General features: G+C 41.4%; 1 protein-coding gene across 34 annotated transcripts in view; it reads left to right on the top strand.

Annotated features, from left to right (window-relative positions):
- Positions 1-7,465: 7,465 nt before the first annotated feature.
- NRXN1 (neurexin 1) overlaps positions 7,466-24,448 on the top strand; it is a 733,302-nt gene continuing 716,319 nt past the window's right edge. For 32 of the 34 annotated variants that reach the window (XM_065058802.1, XM_065058801.1, XM_065058799.1 and 29 more), the window contains exons 1-2: positions 7,469-7,601; positions 11,492-12,972. In XM_065058802.1, the coding sequence (XP_064914874.1) occupies positions 12,234-12,972 (739 nt within the window). In that variant the 5' untranslated portion in view covers positions 7,469-7,601; positions 11,492-12,233. Of the gene's footprint in view, positions 7,602-7,846; positions 7,863-11,491; positions 12,973-24,448 lie in introns of those variants that run through there. The other 2 variants (XM_065058807.1, XM_065058773.1) reach the window with 2 other exon arrangements.

The raw sequence follows: 24,448 nt of genomic DNA, 5'->3' as shown, positions 1-24,448 counted from the left end.
TGTTAAAAACACAAATGACATCCTGACATCAGAGAAACATTTTTTTCAGAAAGAGAGGCAAATCTTATAGAAAACGTAGAGAAAAATTTGAATATTCATATCATGTAGAAGGAGTAGTTTCCTGGGCTAAGGGAACAGGCTGTCCTGGATTCTGGCATTTTTTGGTGTTTGCAGGTGGCACTAGAAATAACTATGGAGCTAGAGAGACAAAGCGTTCGCTGCTAAGAACTTGTTTACGGCAAATGCATTAACATGTTCAACACTAATTGCCTGGAAGGTCAGACCAGAAACATCATGTATAAGAAAAGCAGTATATAGCATTGCCTAGTCTGAATATTAAAGTAAGTAGGTTTCATGCTGAACAGAAGGGAAATTATATTATTATAAAATCTTTTGCTACTTTTCCCCTCCAACAAGACCACAAGAACAGCATTCATTTATAGCAGGGGAGACTTTACCCTTTAAAGTCAAATTTGCCCTGGAAGCACCACAGGATCAGCCACAAAAAATCGTCCTGTGTCACGGATCATGTGTGTCAACCAGTCACAGGAGAAGATGCTGTCAGCAGCCACAGACAGTTCTCCCAACAGCTCCAATCTACTCTCACACTAGTTCTGACTTTGCCATGATCACTGTACAACTGAATTCAAATGCTTCTGGTTTCAGGGTTTGCTCCTGTCTTCACAATACAGCCTGAGTAATCAACTTTCAGTCTTATTTGTTTCTTAGGGCTAGTGTAAACTCATAAGATGCCTGAGTATTTATGATTTGTCCTACACCTCATTACTTCCTTTTTGACCCAGCCAACACGCTCCATCATCAAGCAATTTTAATTCATTTCATTGTACCTAGTTCCTACTTGCCTTTTAATTATTTTTGTTTGTTTCTTGCTCATCACACTTCCTTTGCCCTCTTCATTTTTTCCAACAACAGCTCCTGCTTTTTTTTAACTTCGTTGCTTGCTTTTTTCTTATTACTTCATGTACAGTGACTGTATCCCCAACCCATCTTCATTGCTGCCTCCCAATCTGTCTCTCATTTGGGCCCTTGTCTTATTCCTACTTCCCTCCTCTAGTACTTTCTTCTGCACTGTGTTACAAACACCTGAACTACTAAAAAGTAATGATAACACTAAGGACACCCAAGACAGGTTGTGGGGACTAAACAAAGAAAAAATGAATGAAGCTTTGAAACTAATAGTAATTAATATTGCAATTTTTTTGAAAGGGCAGCCCTCACTTCCCTTAGTGAAAGTCTTTTTTGAACTAGGCAACTCAACAATAAAGCTGGCCTGAAGTGTAAAAATACTAGCCATCTGGCACACCGCATTATTCACTTAGTGAATCTCTTCAGCAGGTGCATCATTTATGGTTTAAACACTGGTGATGTCAACTACCTATCTGCACCTTCATACCACAAATATTCCTCTACTTTGATCCCTTAGTAATTCTCACCAACATTAACAACTATAGCAATTTTTGAATCAGATTATATCTTCTGATTACTAGGAAATTATACCCTTATGAAAAGAAATATATTTTTAGTATACTTAACATACTTTTAGTGCAGCCAAGTATCTGTAGAATACTTGAATTACAGCAAGTATACTCATTTTTCATAAGTGTAGAGTGACACATTATAAAACAAATTATTATAATCAGAGATTTTCTTGAAGCTGTCAAAGGGCTTAATTCAAAGTGGGACAAGCTTCTCCTAGTACCCTCAGCCCACATTATCGATTAGTGGGAGCTGAGGGCACTCAGCACCTTCAGGGGATGTTCCCGCGCAAGATTCAATCCTGCAGCTGTGCGATTTCTTTGCTTCTTCTAATTTGCATACTACATCTATGATTTAGGCACACTGATAAATTACACTAGAATAGCCTGTAGTTCTGCTAGCCTTACAGACTTGCTATACATTCTTTTTCAATTCATGAGGCTTTTGGAAAAGAGCGTCTTTTTTACGCAGAGCCACACACTGGAGTCAGCCCAGAAGCTGTCCTAATGCATAGGGATACTGAATATACTGATACACCTAGTCAGCCTTGTGATCCTAGAAAAGAGGATGAGAAAGGTGATGATTGATGATGATGAATAGATTTCATGCAAATTCATACAAATTACACACAAATGACATTCATATAAATTCCATATAAATTCCATCAATTACATTCGAGTAGGACTTTAGTGACATTTTAAAAGGAATTATGGGAAATTATATGAGCAACTTTTATAAAAGACCATTAAATATTAAGATATTTGAAAGAAATATTAAGCAAAATACTTTAGAGTTTAAAATAATCTATTTGGGGGATTACAACGAAATATTAATCCTATGTCTGCTTACAGTGGGACTTCTTACACTTTTCTTTCAAGTGATTCCACAGACAGTTGTGGTATTACATGAGCTTCCAGGTTCTTTTGGTGACTATTGCCCACTCAATGAGAATATGCAAGAGTTTGTTCTCTTCAATTCTTCTTCTTAGCTGAAAGATTGCCTATACTTTGCTGTTTCAAAACTGTTTTAAGACACTAAAAAGCAAACATTTGAACTTAGCTGTTCTAATTTGATTCAGTTTCCTTATATTTTTTGTAATCAAAGGCCTTTAGTTGCACAGTATTTATGTGTATTATTCTTAAACTCAAATCTGCAAGGATGTCCTTGAGATATATTTGCTGCACGCATAAATATTTGACATATGTTCTGTCATGTTACCACATAAAGATTCACAGAAAATAATCAGTTTTTTGAGATATGAACACAGGGGCTTCTTTTGAAATTAGTAAGATTATTAATTTGAAAGTTACTCTTACAATTGTTAAGAATCTCGTTATTGATGTTCATACCAATCCTACCAAACTCCTCTATAAAGAAAATTCTACAACACCCTTCTTATTAACAGAGTTAATACCAAACCAAATGTGCTTTGGAAGACAGCTGTTTTAACAGTTCTCTGTCTTAACATGTTTTGCACAGTTGACTGACACAAGCTGTCAGATACAAACATACACATTGAGAAGGACATTTTGCACCACCTTGACTTTCTTCATGGAGCTCCAGTGAGAAAGCCATTGCTATTTGTGACATATCATAATCCATTCCAAAACCTGTTGAAGATTCATCAACAGGGTTAGCTGATAAATTAGTTTCTGTACAGCTCAGAAGAGCTAATATGGGGTCTTTCATTACACATTTCTCCTGGCGACGTGTACTGCTGTGCCCATCAGTCAAGCCTTGTGCACAACAGGACTTAGAATTGGTATGTGTGGAAGTGTTTCTTCAGCTACAAGACTTAGAACCATCGAACTATAGTTTTTTGTCACTAATGATGTCTTCTTAAATGTACTTTAGGGATTTTTGAGTTCTCGGTAGCTCTCATATTCTTCACACTGCATTTTCCTCTATGATGATTATGTTGTAGGAACACTATTATTTTCACACTCATCTAGTTTTCCTCTCATTTAATGAAAAAAATCCACAGGTTGATATGCAACCCCTGATAAGCATTAAAACTTTTAATTCAATGTCTCACACGTTTCATATATGCAGATATATTTATTTATTTATTATTTGAACTATTAAACAGGTCTGTTTTTCTTAGTACTTCAACCAATTCCCTGCAATGAAGCTACCAAGCCAAAAAAATGGCATCTACATTAATCTCTGAATCATCCCAAGATTTTAATCTTGGGGATCTTCGGCCAGATGTTACTTATTACTGTTACATTCTCTTGAACATGTTTCATGTCAAGTTCTCAATATTGCAGTAAATACAAGGGAGCAGTCAGTCCAAGGAAAAACACACATAAGCCTTCAAAATGGTTTGTGGTAAGCTGACATTTTGAACTTACCCAAAGTTCTCAAATATCTTCTGGTTCTCAGATATGCCTATGCATTTTCTGATCATGTGTGCTTTCTTTGGACAAAATTACTTTTGGAGCCCAAAAGCCATCTATAACTATATGAGCCTCCAATCTTCTCTTCATTACTAGAATGTCACTAAACACAGCTGATACCTTCTGAAATAGCAGAAGAGTTGGAATTATAATTAAATGCCAGTACTTTGTCTAAGGTAAACAAATATTTTAAATCCTCATAAGTATGCACCTTTAGTTTATTATTCATCCATTCAGAATTGGTTTAAAGTAAGTTTTTAACATCTTAATCCTCCAAAGTTAGGTATAAGCTAGCTCAAAACATGCATTATCTAGAAAAACTATCAAATCCAGTCCACATGTAGTTAGTTGCCTCTCAGTTCTGTTTTCTGAATTCAAACATACGTCTCAATCACCTCCAGTACTGTATTTGATTATTTGCTGCAATTAATTTTGTGAAACCATGCAGTTTTCTCTCCTCTTTTACTTCAAGATCTCCAGGTACTTCAAAATTTTTTTCATTTAGATTGAATTGAGCAAGTGAGGACCTATGTAACATGCTGTCTTTCTTCCAAGACTGGTATATTTTAATTTCTTCTTACTTTAGACTTACGAATACTTTCCTCACTTGCAACTGAGATTTCCCGGCAATATGGCAATTAACAGGCAAAATGTATTTCCTCTGTATTTCTTTAAATCTCTCTGGCTGTAAGTAGATATGGACAATTGCATACTGCTCTGTCAGTTCTGCTATACATCTATGTCAATCTGCCTGTTCTTCACACTGGACCAAATTCAAAAGGTATTAATTACTGAAGCGTAAAAAAAAAAAAAAATAAAATTACTGGTTGTCCTCTAAAAAAAACTTGTAATCAAATAAGAAAATTGTCAGCTCTCTGGTGGGTCTGAAGCGCTTCTCAAAGATTTGGTTTGCTATAGAAGGATTACTGATGATAGGTCCAAAGAAAGGAAAGATGTCAGGCATATGTGGAACGACTATAACCAGAACTGAGCTTTGACATACCCCAAAAATCTAACCACCCCATTATTGAGCATTATCCTGGACCACTTCAGCAAAGAAACAGATTTTCTCTCTCTCAAATCTTTAAAACAATTCCTGCTGTCTCTGTCCCAGAAACAACTTTCTCCCTTCTCATATCCTTCTCACGTCTGCCCAGATAACCAGCGTTCTCTGGAAGCACTTCAGTTGGATTTTTTTTTTAATTCTCTGCAGAATCATTCTTATTTCTTCCGCACCTCCTTGACTGGTTACCTCCTTTTTTATTAGCTCTGACAGCCATGCCAACTGCATGCGCATGCCTCAGAGACAGCTCCAGCATTCACTTCAGCTTGCCAATAAATCTCTTTTTTAAAATTACAACTATTGGACAATTATTTAAAATTACAACTATTGGACAATTTCACGTATGTATTTTTTTAATGACTCAAAGGCATTTGTTTTCCTGAAAATATACATCCCTTCAAAAGGTCTCAGGCTCGCAAGGTGGATAATGTACTGCATTCCCTCTGACAGAAAATACAATTGGTTTGTTATCAATGATATCATTGCTGCCTTTACCTCTTTGCTGCCTTTATCTCTTTATTTTTCAAAATATTTTGGTGTGACACAGAACATTAATTTATGCAAAAGAAAGTCAGATTTCTGTAAGGCCATGTGCTTCTTAAAAGACATTCCATGTATTTGTCAAGCTGAAAGACCTACGAAGAGATAGTTTGGAAATCAGGTTTTGGGGTTTTTTTTCCCTTTTCTTTTTTTTCTTTCTGCTGCTTCAGAATGAATCAATGATGACACCGTATGCTGCAACAATTGACAGAGAATCACAAAATTAATATACTCTTCTAAAACTCAACCAAAAGCCACCAATAAATCAAGGAAATTATGTTCTCCCTATATCTCCCTGTATCTTCCCAGTTCACTTAAAGTCTCATTGCTTTATTTCTGTGTAGGTTTTTCCCAGCCTTCCTCTCACTGTGGCAGGCTTCTTGCTAGAGATTTAGAGAAGCATGAACATCCTGTGGCTACTGCTAGAATAACTGAGCTGTCCTTCAGTTTGAAGGTGGAAGAATCCTCCACCTGTGCTAGCAAATCCAGGGTGGATTGGGCTTTGGCTTTGACACTCCCCAGCTAAGAGGATAAGAAGCTTTACCAGGTGTTCACCATGAGCACAATAAGAGACCAGAGTCAGAAAATACTAATTTTCACATCATATATATATAAACACACACACATACAATAGTAACTTCCATCAGGTTACAATTTTGCTCCTTTATTATATTGCAGCCTAGAATTTATCTGCTTTTCATAGCAGAAGAGACACTTGCTCCTTGCTCTGTTTGAATGGGTCAAGTTACAAGAATTGTCAAGGGAAGTTCTCACGCTATTTTAAAATAACTTGATATGGGTATCATCTGGCTGAACAAAAGGGATGTCTGATTATGCTGTAAGTACTGAAGATATGTTGCCTATCTAGTAAGCTTTTATTCTTGTTACTTAACATGTTGCTTGGTTACCTCATCAAACTTGTAATCTGTGAGGAAGCCTGTTTCATTTAAAAAAAAAGCATAGGGCTAACTCCTCTGGGACTGCAGTTATTTCTGAAGTTTCAGTTCAAAAGTAAGTTGCTATGTCCACACCGTGACCAAAAAAAAAAAGTGTACTTGCACAGACCATTCTCAAAAAATTCTGGGATGCTCAGTACTGGAGGCCTCTTGCAACTCCCGATGTGACAAACATCACTACGTATCTTCAAAACCTGCCAGAACCTTGGCTAAGGCTACATGCAAATCGCTTACAACCACTGCATCACCTTTCTGAGTACAAAGTTAAAAGGCTGGTTGATAGACAAAACTGAGTATGTTTGGCATGATCAAATACTTTCCATGCAGCTAAACCCAACAATCTCAAGAAACTGTCAATTTCCCTAACAGTTTGTGACCACTGAGAGGCAAAATACAGTCAGACAGGTTTGGCACTACACTAAAAAGTGGCCAAGCTTTCCCAAACACTTCTGTGAGTGTAGATCTAGTCCTTGGGTGCACTCTGGTCACAAGTCTGTACCTCCGTTTTGCAACAGGCTGTGCAGAATCCAGCAAGCTTCGTTTCTGGGGATAAGAAATAACAACATCATCAACAACAAACACATACACACACAAAGAAAAAAAAAATGCAAAGAAATAAGAGTTTTAGCTGTGGAGCTGGCAGACGTGCCCAAAAGCCCTCGGGGTGTTTCACGATCTCATCCTTTGAAGATGCGCGAACTCCCCAGCCATCAGACGGCAGCAGCGTGCACGCCCACCAACCCCGGCCTTGCTCAGCCAACGCACCGGGGCCTCCCCACGCAGACCCCCGCCCCAGCACTGCCCTCAGCGGCTCCTCTCCATGACGGTCCCTCCAGACGCGCCCTTCTCCCGGGACGCTCCCCCGCCCCGTGCCCCTCTGCGGCGGCGGGGCCCGGGGGAGGCCGGCGGGCCCGGGGTCGGGCGGGGCGGGGCCGGGAATGGGATGCGGGGCTGCAGCGAGCGCGGTGCCGCCCCCGGCGGGCAGACGGGCGCGGCGGCGTCACGCGGCGGCACCGCCCCCCGCTCCCGGCGGCCGCCCCCGCCCGCTGCCGCCGCCGCGCACCCGCAGCAGCGCCCGCTCCGTCGGCGAGCGGCAGAGGCAGCCCCGGCAGCTGCGCCTGCCCCGGCCCGCGGCACCCCGCGCAGGTAAGGCGCGTCCGCAGCGCGGGCGGAGCGGCGGCGCGGGGGACGAGCCCCGCTTTGCCGCGGCAGAGCCGGCGGCCGCGGAGGAGGAGGAGGCGCGAGAGGTTTGTGTGCTCGTTGTGGAGACGTAGGTGGCAAGGAGAGGAGAGGAGAGGAGAGGAGAGGAGAGGAGAGGAGAGGAGAGGAGAGGAGAGGAGAGGAGAGGAGAGGAGAGGAGAGGAGAGGAGAGGAGAGGAGATGGTGGAGCGAAGGTACAAGTTAAAGGTTGGATGCGGTGATTTATTATCCCTTGCAAAGGCGAGCGGAGGAGGGGGGCTCTAGGAGACTTAGGGAATAAAATCGATCTGCTGCATGTTTTCCGTGGCGTGAGCTGCCTTGGTGAAACGCGAAGCCGGGGCAGCGATGGGAATGAATATCGCAATATTATTGTTATTTATCAGTGGCGGTCTGGAAGAGGCGAGGGGTTTGTGCAGGAAGTGCATTGATAATTTGGGACGTTTTCTATTGTGAGAAAGAGGGCACCCGGCTTCCTTGATATGTGCTTGAAACTGTTCAGGTTCCTGCTGATGGTATGCATTTTTGAACGGATAGAAATTATATCATAAGCATATTAAAATAAATGCATCTGCAGATTGGGAGGATAGCAAAATCGATCATTCCAGCCGTTTAAGAAATACTTTGATTCTAGAAAATACGTAGAAATGAAAGGAAAAGATCAATGATGCTGGTAAAGTCTGCTTTTGAATTAGAGTGCTTCTCCCTTTGGCTGCAGCAAGGTTGTTTTTCAGATCCTTTTATTTCATCTGGTAATTTGTGAACTCTCTGGTCTTCCCCACACCCAGAGACAATGCTGTGTATTTTATACAATAAGGATTCTGCCAAGGATTGTGCATGCCAACCGACCTGGCATTTATTAAGGATTTATTGACCTATGGGTGTCTCTCTCTCTTTTTCTAATTTGAAAAGGCTCAATTGGAGCACCTGTGACTAAATCATAATTTTTGAAGGAAAAAATGATTGTAGAGGGGGGAGGGAAGCATCTTAATTCACTGGTGAGGCACTGAATGCAATAGCTGCATTTATGTTTGTGTATGTTTCTTGCTACATATGTGTGTATACATATATACAGTGCTGGGAGGGATGCCTGATACTTAAGAGCCCATTTGAGATACATACATGTTAAATTGTCCTCTTTTGAGAATGGAAGTGTCCCTCTGCTTTGGAAATGACTAGACAAGACTGTGCTGTTTATTGACAATGTGTGAATTATACCGGCAGTAATAAATAAGCAGTTATTAGGTTTTTTTTCTTGTGTCTTTCTTTTTCAGTCTTCCCATCTCCTTTTTTTTTCTTTCATTTTTTTCCCTTTTTTTCTCCTTTCTTCCCCCTTTTTTTCGCTGCTGCTGTGTGTGTGAGAGAGAGGGAAGGCAAGGCGCCGCAGACGGAGGCAGGCAGCGGGCAGGGATGCTCTGGAGGTGGGATCCCCGCTCGGCGCCTCTCCGAGGACACCTGTAGGGATCGCTCTGGCACGCACGGCGGGCGCACACACACGCTCACACTCACACGCGTGTCCTTGCCCGGCTCCCGCGCACCCCGCCGGCACACACCGCGGGCTCCTGGTGCCCTCCCGCCCCTGCGCCCCATGCACAGCGGCGCTCCCTGCGCAGACCCTTCCCTCCTTCCGCCGTGCGCTCCCGCGGAAGGACTGGCTCCCGGTGCTCACGCCGCCGCGACGCCCGCCCCGCGCACCTTGCGCCCCTCCGCGCGGCCCCTCCCGCATTTCCTCCACACCCGCTGCTTCCCCCGAGGCGCGCAGTATGGATACTGCCCAGCCGTAGCTCCCCGGTAACCCTCGTGAACACAGATACACGCACCCCGCCCCGACCCCGCGTATTCTCTCCCCACATTCCGACGTGCAATTCCCCCCCCCGCCCCGCACCCTCCTCTCCACACACACACCTCCAAGTCATTTCTCACGCCGCCCCGCGGGCACGCACGCTGTGTCTCACGCCAGCATCCGCCTCACTGCACCCCCCCACGCACCCCAAATCGGCTCCTTCATCGCCCCCTTCCCTCCGCCGCAGTGGGGACCCGGGGCCACCGCACATCCCCTCCCTGCTCCCGGTGCACCCACATGGGCTCCCAGTCGTGCCTAGCACCCCGCCCCCGCACCGGTGCAGAGGCCGCGGGGCGGGCAGCCGGCAGGGACAGTGGCGGGGCTGCTCCTGCCGCCGGCGGGCGCGGGGACCGGCCGCCGTCCCGTCGGGCCGCGCAGGGCGGAGCCGTTCCGGGTGCCTAAGCCGGTGCGGCGGCTGGGCGCGGTGCCGCAAGCGAGCGTCGCCCCTGCTTGCAACCACCACCCTACCCAAAAAGGCCCTAATTAGGAACGGGGCTGCCCACTCCGGAGAAGCGAGGACGGGCCGGGGGCTCCCGCCACGGGCCCTCCCGGCCACCTCGTTTTGCAGAGGGGCTGCCGGAGATCCCTCTGCTGGTAGCGGCATTGCGAGAGGTAGCTCCTGCTGGGGGTGGGGGGGAAGAGGGCGCGGGGGGGAGAACCCGGAGGCCCTCCGCTGCCCGCCGGTGCTTGGGAACGGCTGGCCTCGGGAAGTTTGGGGGTTCTCCTTGCCTCCCTTTTGCTGCTCTTGCCCACCTCGTGTGTGACAATAAAAATAAACGTGTTGACATTTAGAGGAATGAAATTAAATACAGAGTAGGAGGTGACTTAGCAGCTCTGAACGTGTCAGGTGCAGGCAGCTGAGGTGTATGCCTGCTTTAAAGCAGGTTTTTGTCTTGGCAGGCTCGTTTCTGCCCCTTCTCCCCACACACACCAGCCCAATGGGCTTGGCAGCGGCTCTGGACATGATACGCTGCCTGCTTAAGTGCTGCTGGCTAAAGAATGGGAGAGAGGTAAAGGGGAAGCAGTGAGTGAGGGAGGTGTTGGAGATCTTCTCCTCCATCAGGGGAGATCTGCTAATATACACCTTCCAGAAAAGATACAGCAACTTGGGGTAAGAAAAACAGAGAGGGGAGCCTCTCTGCTGAAATGCTTTGAATGCAGAGACCTCTTCAGAGGAAGAGAGTGAACTGTGACATATATATTATTTTTAAAATTAGGAGTTGTCCTCTTAAATAAGGGCAGCTGAGTAAACATATATAAAATACTGCAACCCATTTCAGAGGACTAGCACCTGGTATTAGCTGATCTGCATTGTGAATAATGTCAACATCAGAGCTGACTTGAATTGGATTTTCCCTGCCATAACAGAGAATATCAGCAGCAAAAGAAACCAGGTGGCGGAGAAAAATGTGGTTTGAAATTTTCAAAAAGCCTTCTAAGAAACCATTGCAATTCTTCCTCACCCTGTGAAAATAAACCAGTAGGTGTGCTATGTACAGCGAAGCCTCCCAGTTCCTGCTGGGAGTTCTGTCTACTTTATATGTTTTTGACCTGCATTGGAAAGAACTAGAACTGGGCTTGGTAGCATAATCTGCAGTAATAGGACCGTATAGCTTCACAGGTGCTGGTATATCCAGTAATAAATTGCAATAAAACAAATTGCAGGATAAATACCACCTCTTCTTTTTAACATCAGCCTTGTAATAATAAAATATGCTAGTAAAATATTTGAAAGTTTTGGATAGGTAAGTAGTTTACATATAGATTATACCATAAAATGTAATTTAGTATAAGCATATACATTAAGATTCAGGTTGAATGCTGCAAGTTATTATGCTTTCCCAGTAACTCCAGAATTACAGCACCAGTTCATTTTCCTAATGCCGAACAGCAGTTGAAATGAAAAATTAATCACAAACATCCACTATTGATCAGCTTTATGATTTAACATGTTATTAGTCATCATTTCTTATTTTTCTGTTTCAATTCTTTGCAGATTAGAAACAAAAACAATAGAGGAAAATCGGCCCCCTGGATCTTAGCCTTGGCCTTTTGCAAGCAAACAGAAGTGGAGCTGTCAGGCTTTGCATGTCAAGTAGCCACTCGGCTGTTTGACAGCTTCTGGGTTTCAACCCCATTGGGATTGAGGCAGCTCGGGAAACCATGAGCGATGAGTCCTGTCATCTGCTGACGCTGCTCTAGCACCATGGCAGACAGTCCATGATCTGACAAGAGGATCCGTTCTAGGGAGGCAGCGCTGGGATCGGTAATTGGCTTCCTGGGAAACTACAGCTGGTGGAGAGGATGTAAAAAGAAGCGCACACGCACTGGGATATTGCTACAGTCTTGCCAAGCTGGTGGATCCAATTGGAGGTTTTTCTCCCGGTTTGGTAATGTTGGCTTTGGGGAAAATTTCTGCTGACTCACCTGCTCCCAGACATCTTTTGGGAAGCCTGGCCCACCAGTGAAGAGTCCCAACGGTGCCTTTCCCCTGCTGCAGGACCCCTCTGGTGGCCCCTGGCACCTCCCCACGCACAACCCCCTCCTGCAGGGCACCCGCAGCCCCCCGCCCCGGGGAGTCCCCCACAGTGACCCCCGCTCCCGGGGCGGGGGTGAGCGTGCCCAAACCTCCCTGCGCGGCCGGTGCCCGGCAAGATTTTACCCTGTCTGCCGCCGGGGCCCCAGTGCCGCCCCCTGCCGGCCCTGCCGCCCCTCTCCCCCGCCCCAGGCCGCGCAGGATGGGGGCGGCGCTGGTGCGGCGCGGGGGCTGCCTGCTGCTCTGGCTGGCCCTGCTGCTGGGCTGCTGGGCCGAGCTGGGCAGTGGGATGGAGTTCCCGGGGGCAGAGGGCCAGTGGACCCGCTTCCCCAAGTGGAATGCCTGCTGTGAGAGCGAGATGAGCTTCAACATGAAGACACGCAGCTCCAGCGGGCTGGTGCTCTACTTTGACGATGAGGGCTTCTGCGACTTCCTGGAGCTCATACTCACCCAGGGTGGGCGGCTGCAGCTCAGCTTCTCCATCTTCTGTGCTGAGCCTGCCACCCTGCTCTCCGACACGGCGGTCAACGACAACCTCTGGCATGCTGTTGTCATCCGCCGCCACTTCAAGAACACGACGCTGATCATTGACCGGGCCGAGGCCAAGTGGGTGGAGGTGAAGTCCAAGCGGCGGGACATGACTGTCTTCAGTGGCCTCTTCTTAGGGGGGCTCCCGCCAGAGCTGCGGTCAGCGACGCTAAAGCTGACACTCTCCTCTGTCAAGGACCGGGAGCCTTTCAAGGGCTGGATAACGGATGTCCGGGTCAACTACACGCAGGCGTCACCGGTGGAAAGCCAGGAGGTGCGGCTGGACGATGAGCAGAGCCGCCTGTGCGCCAGGGAGGACGTCTGCCTCAACGGGGGTGTCTGCTCGGTGCTCAATGACCAGGCCGTCTGCGATTGCTCCCAAACAGGCTTTCGGGGGAAGGACTGCAGCGAAGGTAAGGTGCCATTTCAGCTTGCCCCACTGCCCCCCTCCCTATCGCTCCGTGGAGGGGATGGGTAGGAGACCAGGCCTGCATGGAGTTTCATCTGTACGAGTGGATCTCCCTCCCCTTCCCTCGCCGCTGCGTCCCTGGCTCCCGTCTTCTCCGCCTTCCCCTCCCTGCCCTCCATATGTGTCTGTGGCCGACCATGGTGCCATCACTCCTGTGTTTTCTGTGAGGCTGGGCTAGAGGAGGAGGAGGAGGAGGAAGATGTTATTTGAGCATCTTCCAGAGGTGGGGTGTGATTTGGGGTTGTCCTGGGTGCTGGGTGCCACCCAGGCGGGAGGGTTGGTCAGCATCATGCTCGGCTGGAGTCAAGGGAGGAGATGGGTATGCTTGTCACAAGCAGCTGGTGACAATTAATTTTAGGAGCACGGAAGGCGACTTTGGGGAGAATTTTACCGGATTGAGTGCAAGGATGACCTGGGTTTATTTTTTTAGGGTAAGGGAGGCCCAGAGTCTTTGTCTTTTATATTTGCCTCTGCTACATTGTTGAAATAAAATCAGTGATTTACTGTTGAATTTCTTACATTGTTGCCAAGGAAGAGGGGGATTAAACAGAGGATTATGTTTTTACATAGATGTGAACAGTACTGCTTTGCGATGTATTTAGCAATTCACCATGCCAGTCAGACAGGGAGAATACAAAGGGGCAACCGGGAAGTACATACTTGAAGACCACAAAATTGCTGAATAGTATTACTGAGGAATAGGGAGCTAAGAAAAACAGTGCTTTCCTGAATACCATCTGCAAATAAATCTCTTGGTAAAATATGATTAATATTTAGTTTTTGGCAAATGGAAGGAGTGTGAACGTTTACTTTGCAGATACATGTGGGACTCTATTATTTTGCCAGTAAATGTACCATTGCTTGTAGCTCCTTAAGCATAGAGAGTACATATGTGGTGTAGCTAGAGCAGGACGTAATGGTATATGAGTGAAGTAAGAGCAAATGTATCAAAAGAAAATATAATCTTAATGTTAAAATTGGAGAGCAAAACCTAGGTTTAAAATATAAAAGGTAAATTTAAATAAGATATTATAGAGGCCAAATGATGATCCTCACTGAGTGGCTAGATTTATGGCTGAGTAATTTGCCTTTATCATTTCTATCAGATTTCACTCATCATAAGAAACAAAACATCATTTGTGATTGTGCTTTATTATGTAACTCCTTCTGTCCATAGTGTCAATACTCAAAACGCTACAGTCATTCTGCATCCTGTTTATCACCTGTATATCTCTCATCCACCATTCATTAAAAAAGTCAAACCCTATTAACATTTAAAAATATTTTTTAATAAGAGCAAATGATGGTTTCAGAAAATACACAGTCCCAGAAACTGTAAAATGAAATATCTTTATATTTGGTAGGATCATGTAAATGGGTTTTGTATTTAGGTGTAAATTCTTAATATGTGCTACTACATGATATGTAGGTGTATGTAAAATACTAAGTTGCCTTAGCATGTTTTAGGCCCTATGATAAGCCCAAAAGAAAGTTACATGGGGTAGCAGCTTGGTTAAAGCAATAATGGACATTTATATATTATTATACATTTATATGCCCTTTGCATTAAACGTAGCTTATTTATTTGAAGCTAATTGGAACATGTAATACTTACATGAAAAAGTTCATATAATCGCATGTAATATGAAGTCAGAGAAAATCTTAGCTTTATGTAACAATAGGATTAATAGCTATTTTTAAAGAGCTTTTTTATGCTTAGATTGAATGTTAATGAAATATATATATGTTTACATACAGCATATATAAATTGTATATAATTTATAAGAAAATGAAACTCAAAATAATATTTAGAATCCCCCAAATGAGGGTAAGATGTTGGCTTCATTCAAATACTAGTGGTTTTTCAATGGACCTCAGTGGGATCAAGATTCCCCTCACATGTCACTTGGCCACTGAGAAGCCTTACAAAATAATAGTAACACTTACAGTTCTAGCATACACCTTCAACAAAGGATCATAAAGTATTCAGATTCTGATTTCATTGAAACCAGAGGCAACATTTCCACTGATAGCAACATAAATAGAACTAGTTCTACAGTTTATATCTGTTGATTGAGGAAAGGTAGTCCCTGAAATTCACATTAGCAAGGTTTTGATGAAGGGATTAGTAGTTACTGGTATGTGCTACCAAAGATATTGAACTATTTTATGAATTATTTAATCTTCTGAGAAATAGAAAAGCCAGAAGAACAACTGAAACCATTATGTCTGCCAAAGAAAGAAACCTTGGCTATTGTTTATTTCTTCTTAGCCAACATAGCAATTATGCTGTTGAGTTTTGATGTTTTATTCCTGGAATGTGTTAAATTCCCACAAACCTTAGTGAGAAATTGCCAGTGCTGAAGGATGCAGGATCATCTGAGACTGCAGTGATCTGGAGGGGTCCTGAGTTTTCACTCTTTTTTGACTAAAAATGGTTTAGATGAAAAAAATCTCCCAACTTCCCATTTTTGTCTAAAATTGTCACCATGTGTCCTAGTTGATACGTTGTCTTTAAAAGTGAGAGGTGGTCATTAAATTCTGTTTTCTTTGGATTTTTTTTTGGCTTGGATTTAGTGTGCTACTGCGTCTCTGCAGTCTGGTAAGGCAGAGCATCCACAGTATAATGAGGACTTTAGAAATCAATAACAACAGCAACAAAGAAAATATTTCCAAAATCTTCTATCCTGACTTGCACATTTGAGAGACTAGAAAAAATGCTTTCAGTCCTTAGGATGCGATTTTTCATAGGACTTAAGTTATTCTCAGGAAAAATCTACTGTGTTTTGTTTTGTTTTGTTTTGTCCCCTCTCCAGATTCTCATATTTGAAAATCTTGTTAATATTTCCTGAAGTAAAATTATGAGAAGTTTAACCAAATTTATTTGTTTTGGAAAACCCACAGTAATAATAAGTTTTTCCCATTAGGCTTAACTGTTGTTGTACCTGTCTAAATCAGGAGTAGCTTAATTTATGTTATCTCTACTACACTAGTGTAGAAACAGTGTAAACTAGGAAAGAATCAGATTTATTGTGTTCAGTCATGATCTTTGCAAATAGGATCTAAACTCTCTTCAGTGGGAACTTGGCATGAAATCACAGAAAAAGGACTAGAATTCTTGAGTATCAAGGGCATGCAGTATATAGCACAGAAAAATATGATCCGTAGCAGTTCTGTGGTCAATTAGTCTGTGTGCTTCTGAGTAAAGACAGTACCAGAGCCTTCTAAAAGAGAAAATAAAATCTATGTTTAGCACTGAAACAGGCAAGGGAATATTTTTTCACATAATAATAGTGACTGGGTAGAAGGAAAAATACACAAAATTATGATAAATTTTGTTAGGAATAAGACTAGCATTAAAATAAGCCCTGATTGCCATATCAATTTTCTGATAATTTTTTGACATACATCACAATTTTCTCTTCAGTGAAAATTATATTATTCCTTGAAATGAATCAAACTGGTAAGGTATGATTCTGTGATAGGGAGAGCTGTTCATTAAACAGACTGATCTTTAAAATGAAATTTTTAATGAATCCTGTCAGGGTCCTAGAAGGGAGGGAAATACATGATTCATATCAGTGAATCTCCATATTCCTCTTCTCATTTGCTCCTTATGTTCACATTTCAAAACAAAGAAACTATTTTAAATAGTAAATTAATACAAAAGTGACTCTCTGGCTTTAGCCCAAATCTCTCTATATATTTTTATTTTCATTCTCATTTATGTGAAAGTAACTGTGTCTAGGATCCTGTTTGAGAAAGTAGACAGAGACCTCTGAAGGAGGAAATAAAACCCACAAAACATACTTTGGCTTGGGAGAAGTTTCTCACTGACCCCAGCTTCTTGTCACTCCATGCCCTTCTGCTTCTCTGTATCTGTAGCTACTTGAAAAAACTGCATACAGGATAATTTATCTTTTTAAAATATAGCTGGCCTGTTTGCCTCATATAAGCACGTTATAGAGACAATTACTTTGTGAATTCAAAGTCTTCCTGTTTAGAACATGTTTTATTTTAACTGTTCCACTGAGTTTCTGTTTTGTGGCAAAAATGAGGACTCTTCGTTCAGCTTTTTGCTGTAAGAGATATTCTTTCTTGTCAGATATTCAGAAGTTGATGCCAGATATGGTTTGAACTGTGAAAGTGATTTTTTTAAGGAATTTCAGATGTCTCTGGCTAGCCAGCACTTAGATTTGTTTGTTTGGGTTCTGAATATATTACATCAATCTTGGTTGTGCGTATTTGCTTATTCATGTTAACTTTTTAAAAAGTCATCCAATATTTATATATTTTTTAAACTTTTCATATTTTAATTGATTCAATTATCTTATGCCTTGAATGAAACACATAAATGTATTTTGGTTTTAATTGTCTTTAGCAAGATATGCATTTGAGTGCAAAGCGATGCTCTTGAACTCATTGCCTATAGTCATTCTTAACAGAGTCACCACCATGGTTGTTATCCTTGAACAGTTAGCTGAATATACGTTGGGGTAGTAAATACTGTGAGCAAAACTTTCATTTTGATTTACACTTCTCAGTCTTTATCTACAATATGCATCTCTATTACATGATCTGTATTTCATCTGGATGCTGAATTTGTCAGGCCATTGTCAGGCCATTGGCAACTGGGATGACATTGATTTAGGAGGAGGGCTAGAGATCCACTAGAGATCACACTAAGGTTCTGTTGTATTTACAAGTTATTAATTTAGCAATAAATGTTTTAATTTTATTCAATGTTTTTAAATGGACACTTTGCTGTCAGGGTAGAATCTTGTGGGCAGATAGTCAGATAACCTCAGAGTCCTTCAAAACTGTATTAAATCTGTGCTCTTCACGTTTAGTTGTATGAAAACAGAGTATGTTAGTTTAAAGCAGAATTTTGCATCATTTCCCCAATGAAATCTGATATATTATTTTGTTCGCCAGGATTCAGCATTATAGGATAATGATGTCAATATCAACCTCCTGTAAAATCACAATTTAAATACCATGTCACTGGTAATTAGGAATTGGTAGTCTACTTTATATTATCTTCTAAGAAAGCTACTTGTTGAATATTGCTAATCCTTTCAAAATGCTGATATTGAAATACTTACAAAGACCACTTATGCATATAGTATACATCTTAGTACCCCGGATGAATAGTATTTTATACAGTAAAGTTGTTGCTTCTTTTTGTGCCTAGCTGAGACTCAGGGTTCATGTCAATTTAAATCTATATTGCAAACTACAGAATGCTAATACACTTGAAAATTTTATGCCTAGCAGCATAGGACCTTGTGTCAGATTAGTCATTCATTCAGAATTTCAAAAATATATAATGAAATTGTCTATATTTGAATGTAATTACACTTCAAGGCTTACAGACATTTTGAACCAAATGCACTTCATCTCTTTTTCTAAGCTGCAGGTTGGCTCCATTGAGTCTTTTAGTAGATGCTAGCCAAAGAGTTGTGGGAAAACATTGGATTACGGAACATATGATTTTATTCCATCATCATTACTGAGCTGATGGATGGGAATGAGGAAACAGACTGGCAAGAGACACCAGTTCCTGATAGAAATATCTTTATGTAGAGGCTAGTGTTAACATATGCAGCTTTGAGGTTTTATGCTTCTTTTAATAAAAATTGGTTGGTAATTTAAAACAGAAAGGTATTCTTGTTGAAATTAATATGATGTTTTGTCTTCCAGAAAGCTTGGTGTTCCTTTCAGAAAACATGAAACCATACCAGCTTCTGGAAAAATACTTTATCTAGTTTATTGCGCTATAGTTGAAAATTGTATGCCTTCATAAACACATGATTTTACAGAACAGTAAAGGGCATTCTGAGGTGTTGTGTACCTTGTTGTACCTGAGGTATAAAAGGTAAAGACCAAAGTATACTTCTTTCAGGAAATGATTTAGTAGAACGTGACAAACTTACCTTTAATTGTGTTGCTGTAAATAGAATTGACTGTCAAAGTCAAGGTACATAATACTGTGGTGTCCTTGTTGAATTCTACTCTGACCAGGGCTCATATTTTAATCTTTTACAAAACAATTTAGGTTTTTCCCACAAAGATGTACACTTTCTCGAATGACACCTGCTCCTTCTGTACTGTGGTAATGTTATCTGAGGGTATCACAAGCACTTTATCTGCCTGGATTATATTGTCATAGATACAGAACTCAGTCTTTCAGCTCAGGTTCTCCTGTGCCAAACTGAAAATTAATTGTATGTGGTGGGTTCACGCTAACATCTAGCCATTCTCCAGGGTCTTGGTTGACTCAGCAGAACCAATGCGCACTTCAATGCACAAAATACCTCTATGAACAAAGTAGGAAAAAGCACGTGATTTTGATATAGCATTGTTTTCTCAGTGACCCTAACCAGTTTACACCACTTCTGCAGTTTGGTTTCTCCATCTGTAGTGTTAAACTAATAACAATCTATATGAGATTTTTGGTAGGATTTTCTGCCTGCCCATCAGGCACTTGAAAGATCAGAATTTCTATTAGGGATCTAGTAGGGGAAGTGGAGACTTGAAGCTCCCTTTACTGTAGTGCAACCTCTTTAGTCTACAGAACTGATAATTATCAGCTGGCTTTGAAGTTGCCATCATTCTTACTGCCTATCTGTCCATAGCTGGGTGTTCAGAATACTGCATTTTTCCTTGTGAATAACTGGTCTGCCATGACATGCTTTCCATTAGTCTGACTAGATATTAGAAATGATGTAGTTTATCCACTGTCTACTTTTCCCTTGACAATTCAGCTCTTCTCCTGGTCGTAACAGTTCTCCTTTGCAACATTACGACAGCTGTACGGAAGCCATCCTTATTACTGTAAAAGGATCTAAGATTTAGTGTCTGAGGACAGTGAAGAAGTCTGTCTCCCAGTCAATGATCATATAATTTTTGAAGTTTCTTTCTCTTTCATTTTCAATGAGAAATTTGGAGGTGAAGCCAGGAGGTGACCTCAGTCATGCTTTGTTTGAATTTGTAAAGAAATAAAAGACAGAGGTATGCTGGCATCTTTCTGTAAGAACAGGATTGTATAATAGGATTTGGGATTTCTTTAATTCCATGGAATTGTTTATGAACCTAGAACTATTTAGCTAGGCCTTAATAAGCAACGGATTTGTTGCCTCAAAGATAGCTGAAAAAAGCCGGTTCTGTTTTCATTGGAATCAATTTGAAGTCCCATTGACTCAAGTTTAGAATTAGGGCAAACCTAATAACCTGCTGATTCTGAATTTATTATTTGAGTGAGAATATGAAAACAGAGAAGATCTAGGGCAAATTAAATAACCTGCTTATTCAGACTGTAGTATTCATCTGGGAATATCCATACAGAACAGACTGTTCTTAAATTTTGGTATTTTTTACCATCATCATCATTCTAATTATTTATAATTTCATACATGAATATGAAACCTGCTATAAGAGTAAAGTTATATGACAGCTTTCACTTTACATTTAAAGGACTAGGTAATTTATGGAAAAATCTTTCACCAAAAAAGTGGGCAGTGTATTCAGTAGAATCACTTTTGCAGTTGCTGCCACTGCAAACTGTTAAACAGTATATTTTACATGTATGCTACATTGGTGTGCAAGTTGCAGATTGCTTTTAGTCTGTGGCACAGTGCACAAGTTCTTGAAATGGTTTGACTTTTTGGTGATTTTGTCTAGAGAAGAGGGTTTGTGTTTCCTAAAGGCAGAGAAACTAGACTGATTCTTCCCACAGCAATGTCTTCTTGTAATTAAGAGAGCATGTACAGCCATTACGGAGGTCACTGACATTACACTATGCAATTGGAGTTGTATGTCACAGTTCCAAAGTTTCAGAATTACATCTTAATTTACGATACAGAGTGAGCTTCCCTTCCCTTCCCTTCCCTTCCCTTCCCTTCCCTTCCCTTCCCTTCCCTTCCCTTCCCTTCCCTTCCCTTCCCTTCCCTTCCCTTCCCTTCCCTTCCCTTCCCTTCCCTTCCCTTCCCTTCCCTTCCCTTCCCTTCCCTTCCCTTCCCTTCCCTTCCCTTCCCTTCCCTTCCCTTCCCTTCCCTTCCCTTCCCTTCCCTTCCCTTCCCTTCCCTTCCCTTCCCTTCCCTTCCCTTCCCTTCCCTTCCCTTCCCTTCCCTTCCCTTCCCTTCCCTTCCCTTCCCTTCCCTTCCCTTCCCTTCCCATGACACTTCCATCAAAGGAGGTATTTCTGTTAAGAAAAGACGCCCTCAGAAAGATTACATGTATATATTATATAAATTATATGTACTTTCTTTTTAAGAAGTATATAGAAAATCACAGAATTAGTGAGCAGACATGGGGTGAAGATCTGTATCTCAGTATTGTAATTTTCTTTATAAGCTTATCCTGACTCTTTTTTCCCAAAGGTAAGAACAAAAATGTTCACATACACATGTCAGCATTTGTACAATGGGTGTCTAGGGGACAACCATGATGAAAAGCTTTAGGATGAATTATGGTCTTGTGGTGCAATGATAACATTCATTATTAATAAAAATGTGAGAATTGGGCCCTAATGCTAGTAAAAAAAAAATGCTCTGCAGCCCTCTTAAGAAGGACGTTATCTTTCCTGATTTTGAATCATACAGGAGTGATAGAAGTGATGTAAAAAAGTTTGGATTCTGTTGATTGCTATGTAGCAACAAGCTTACATTTTATATTTGTAAAATTGTTTTTACATTCTAACATTTGTAAAATCAGACTCTTAACCTGGAAGGTCCAGGGACAAGAGGTGGAGAGGCTAGTGAGACACTACATCTTCTTCCCAGGCTACACACACTGCTATGTCTAAGCACAATGAATCTCAGGTGAGTATCTATAATGGGGTCAACAGATGCTTTACATGACATCATCCCTAGAAAAGCAGTGGAATTTCATCAGGAAGTTTCCAGGAACATTAGTGCTCACAATTTATTAGTTTTGCTGATTTTGAGTTTGCTTTTCCTCCCATTTTTCCTTATCAGAGGACAGACACATGAAAATGGAAATTACAAACCAATAGCTGGAGGTCACTTAATTTTTAAGACTATCATGGGATGATATAAGAAAGATTTATCATCGGCTGGATCCCATTCTTTTGTTTTAAATGTCACTGGAGTCTTTATGTAAGTAGGTTCTTTCTTGCACATTATAAATACCTACATCATTCAAGTTTGTAAAAGGGACTGATTAAACAATCTCTGCTATTCAGTCACATATTACCCATTGTGATACTTGAGTCATGCTAGTGGATTTTGTAAATCTTAAACCATGGAAGTATGCACAGTAATCCAAGTCAATAAAATTTCCTTCTGATTTTTCCCCTATCAGAAAAGCAGAAACATATTTATTGGACATGGAAAAATAGCAGCCTAAGTGTATGGCACCACAGGAATTCAGAAGCAATGAGTGGGGGCTTTCATCTTTTTTGTTGCTTGTGTTTAAGAGTAGAACTTGCCTTTTCATTTTATTTGTATTTGCATGAAAAAATAAAAAAAGAGCAGTTAGTGATGCTGCATCTATTGTGATAGAGATACACCTAACTTGAAAACTATGCCTCTGAGAATTTTGTAATATTTAGTTATTTTGATGTTGTCCCTTAAGATGTGCTCTTTGCTTCCTACATAGCTTAAGGAAATGTTTGAGTCGCCACCCTGGAGGTATTTAAAAGATGTGTAGATGTGGCAATTAGGGACATGGTTTAGTGGTGGACTTGGCAGTGTTTGGTTTAATTTTGGACTCGATGATCTTAAAGGTCTTTTCCAACCTAAATGAATCTATGATTCTGTGAAATATATAAGGTGACCTGAGGACAGGTTTTGATGCTACCGAACTTTGTTGTTCCTTAGCTTCCTCTTCAAAAATTTGAAAAATAGTACATAATTATGTATTAGAAATGGTCCTTGCCCAGTCTGAGCTCTCAGTGGCTTAAATTAAGCTTTAATCATTAGAGAATGCAGAAAGAGGTACTAAGGAAATTAACTAATTGAACTGGAAGAGAAACATGCCTTTAGAAATCATATCTGTGTTGTTGTGGACAATATTTCTAAAAAATTTTGCTTTTGTATGTTTGTCACATTCAGTAGAATGTATGTCAGTTGATGGAGTAAAATAATTTGTCCTGGTACTCCTTCCATGTCTGTGTAAATCAGGATTGATGGCTCTTGAAGCTAACATATTAAGCCATTATAAAATAAGAGTAAGATCTGAATCAGGTCCTCGGGTTGGAAAAAAAATAAATCTTTCAAGTGTATAAATATTAAAACAGCCCAAAACCTCAAGAAACAAACAGGTGTAACCTTGTTTTTTAAAGCATAGCTTGGTATGGCCAGTTTGGTCCTTCTCTCATCAACCTTAGTTATTGGTATCAGCCTAACATGTGTGAACATATTGCACTCAAAATCTATGCTCTGAGAATATTATTAAGTTTATAAAGCACTTTCAAACTATGAACTGTCAGGAAAAAATATACTGTACAATTTTAATTTAATCCGGTTTTGGCTGTCCATTATGAAGCAGTCTTTAATTACTTCATTAGATACCAGTTTTTCCTCAAGCCTTCTGCCTCATTCAGTGCATAGTCTGGATAATAAGTTCTTCAATATTTTGTTTTCTCTTTGCTGTTCAGTGTGTTGCCCTTAGCCTTATTTATCATCTGTATTCAAACCAGCACTGAAGAGGAATTATTAATTTTTCCCTGGGCTTTTCTTAAGATTTTTGTAACTACAATGTCTGAGCTGCTGCGCAAATATTAAAAACTACACAATGCCCATGTAAGATGGCAGATGCTTTTATCCCAGTCATAGAGGAGAACTGAGGCAAGAGTGACTGCAGGCAGAAACATTCACTAATATTGAGTGCACAATCTGAAGTTTATGTGAATACTTGACAAATAACCCTACATACTTGTAAACATCCACTAGAACTTCAAAGCACACCTTGCGCTGACTTCAGATCACAGCTTTGAGTGACAGCACTCATATTCTGGGATATCCAGCAAAGCACACTCCTGGAAGATGCAAATTTCATGAACAGTGTAAGGAATGACCACCCAGAAGATGCCTGGCTTTAAGAACCTGACCAAAATCACATGAGATTTTTTTTAGGAGAGAAGGAGATAGAACCTGTTTCTTTAAGGCTGTATTCAGCTCTCCTTGGTACACGATACACCCCACTCCTTTTTAGGAGGGACTCCTGTATTGCAGGGCCAGGTGTACTGCTCATTGGCATAACAGCTTTCTTCTGACTCAGTCATTACTTATGGTTAAGAATAGACCTGTGTACAGAACAAGTTACAGAGACAATTGCATTAAACTGTGTAATTAAAGGCTGTATCATAACATACATGAATCAAGTGGGTGGATCTAAGTTACGTAAGAAACCTTATGTCTCAAAGGTGCTATTTTTGACATAAAAACCTAAAGAAC

This window comes from Columba livia, chromosome 3 (genome assembly GCF_036013475.1).
Source record: "Columba livia isolate bColLiv1 breed racing homer chromosome 3, bColLiv1.pat.W.v2, whole genome shotgun sequence".
NCBI classification, from domain to species: domain Eukaryota; kingdom Metazoa; phylum Chordata; class Aves; order Columbiformes; family Columbidae; genus Columba; species Columba livia.
The sequence above is the reverse complement of the archived record's forward strand: the minus strand, read 5'-3'. Positions and strand labels throughout refer to the sequence as shown.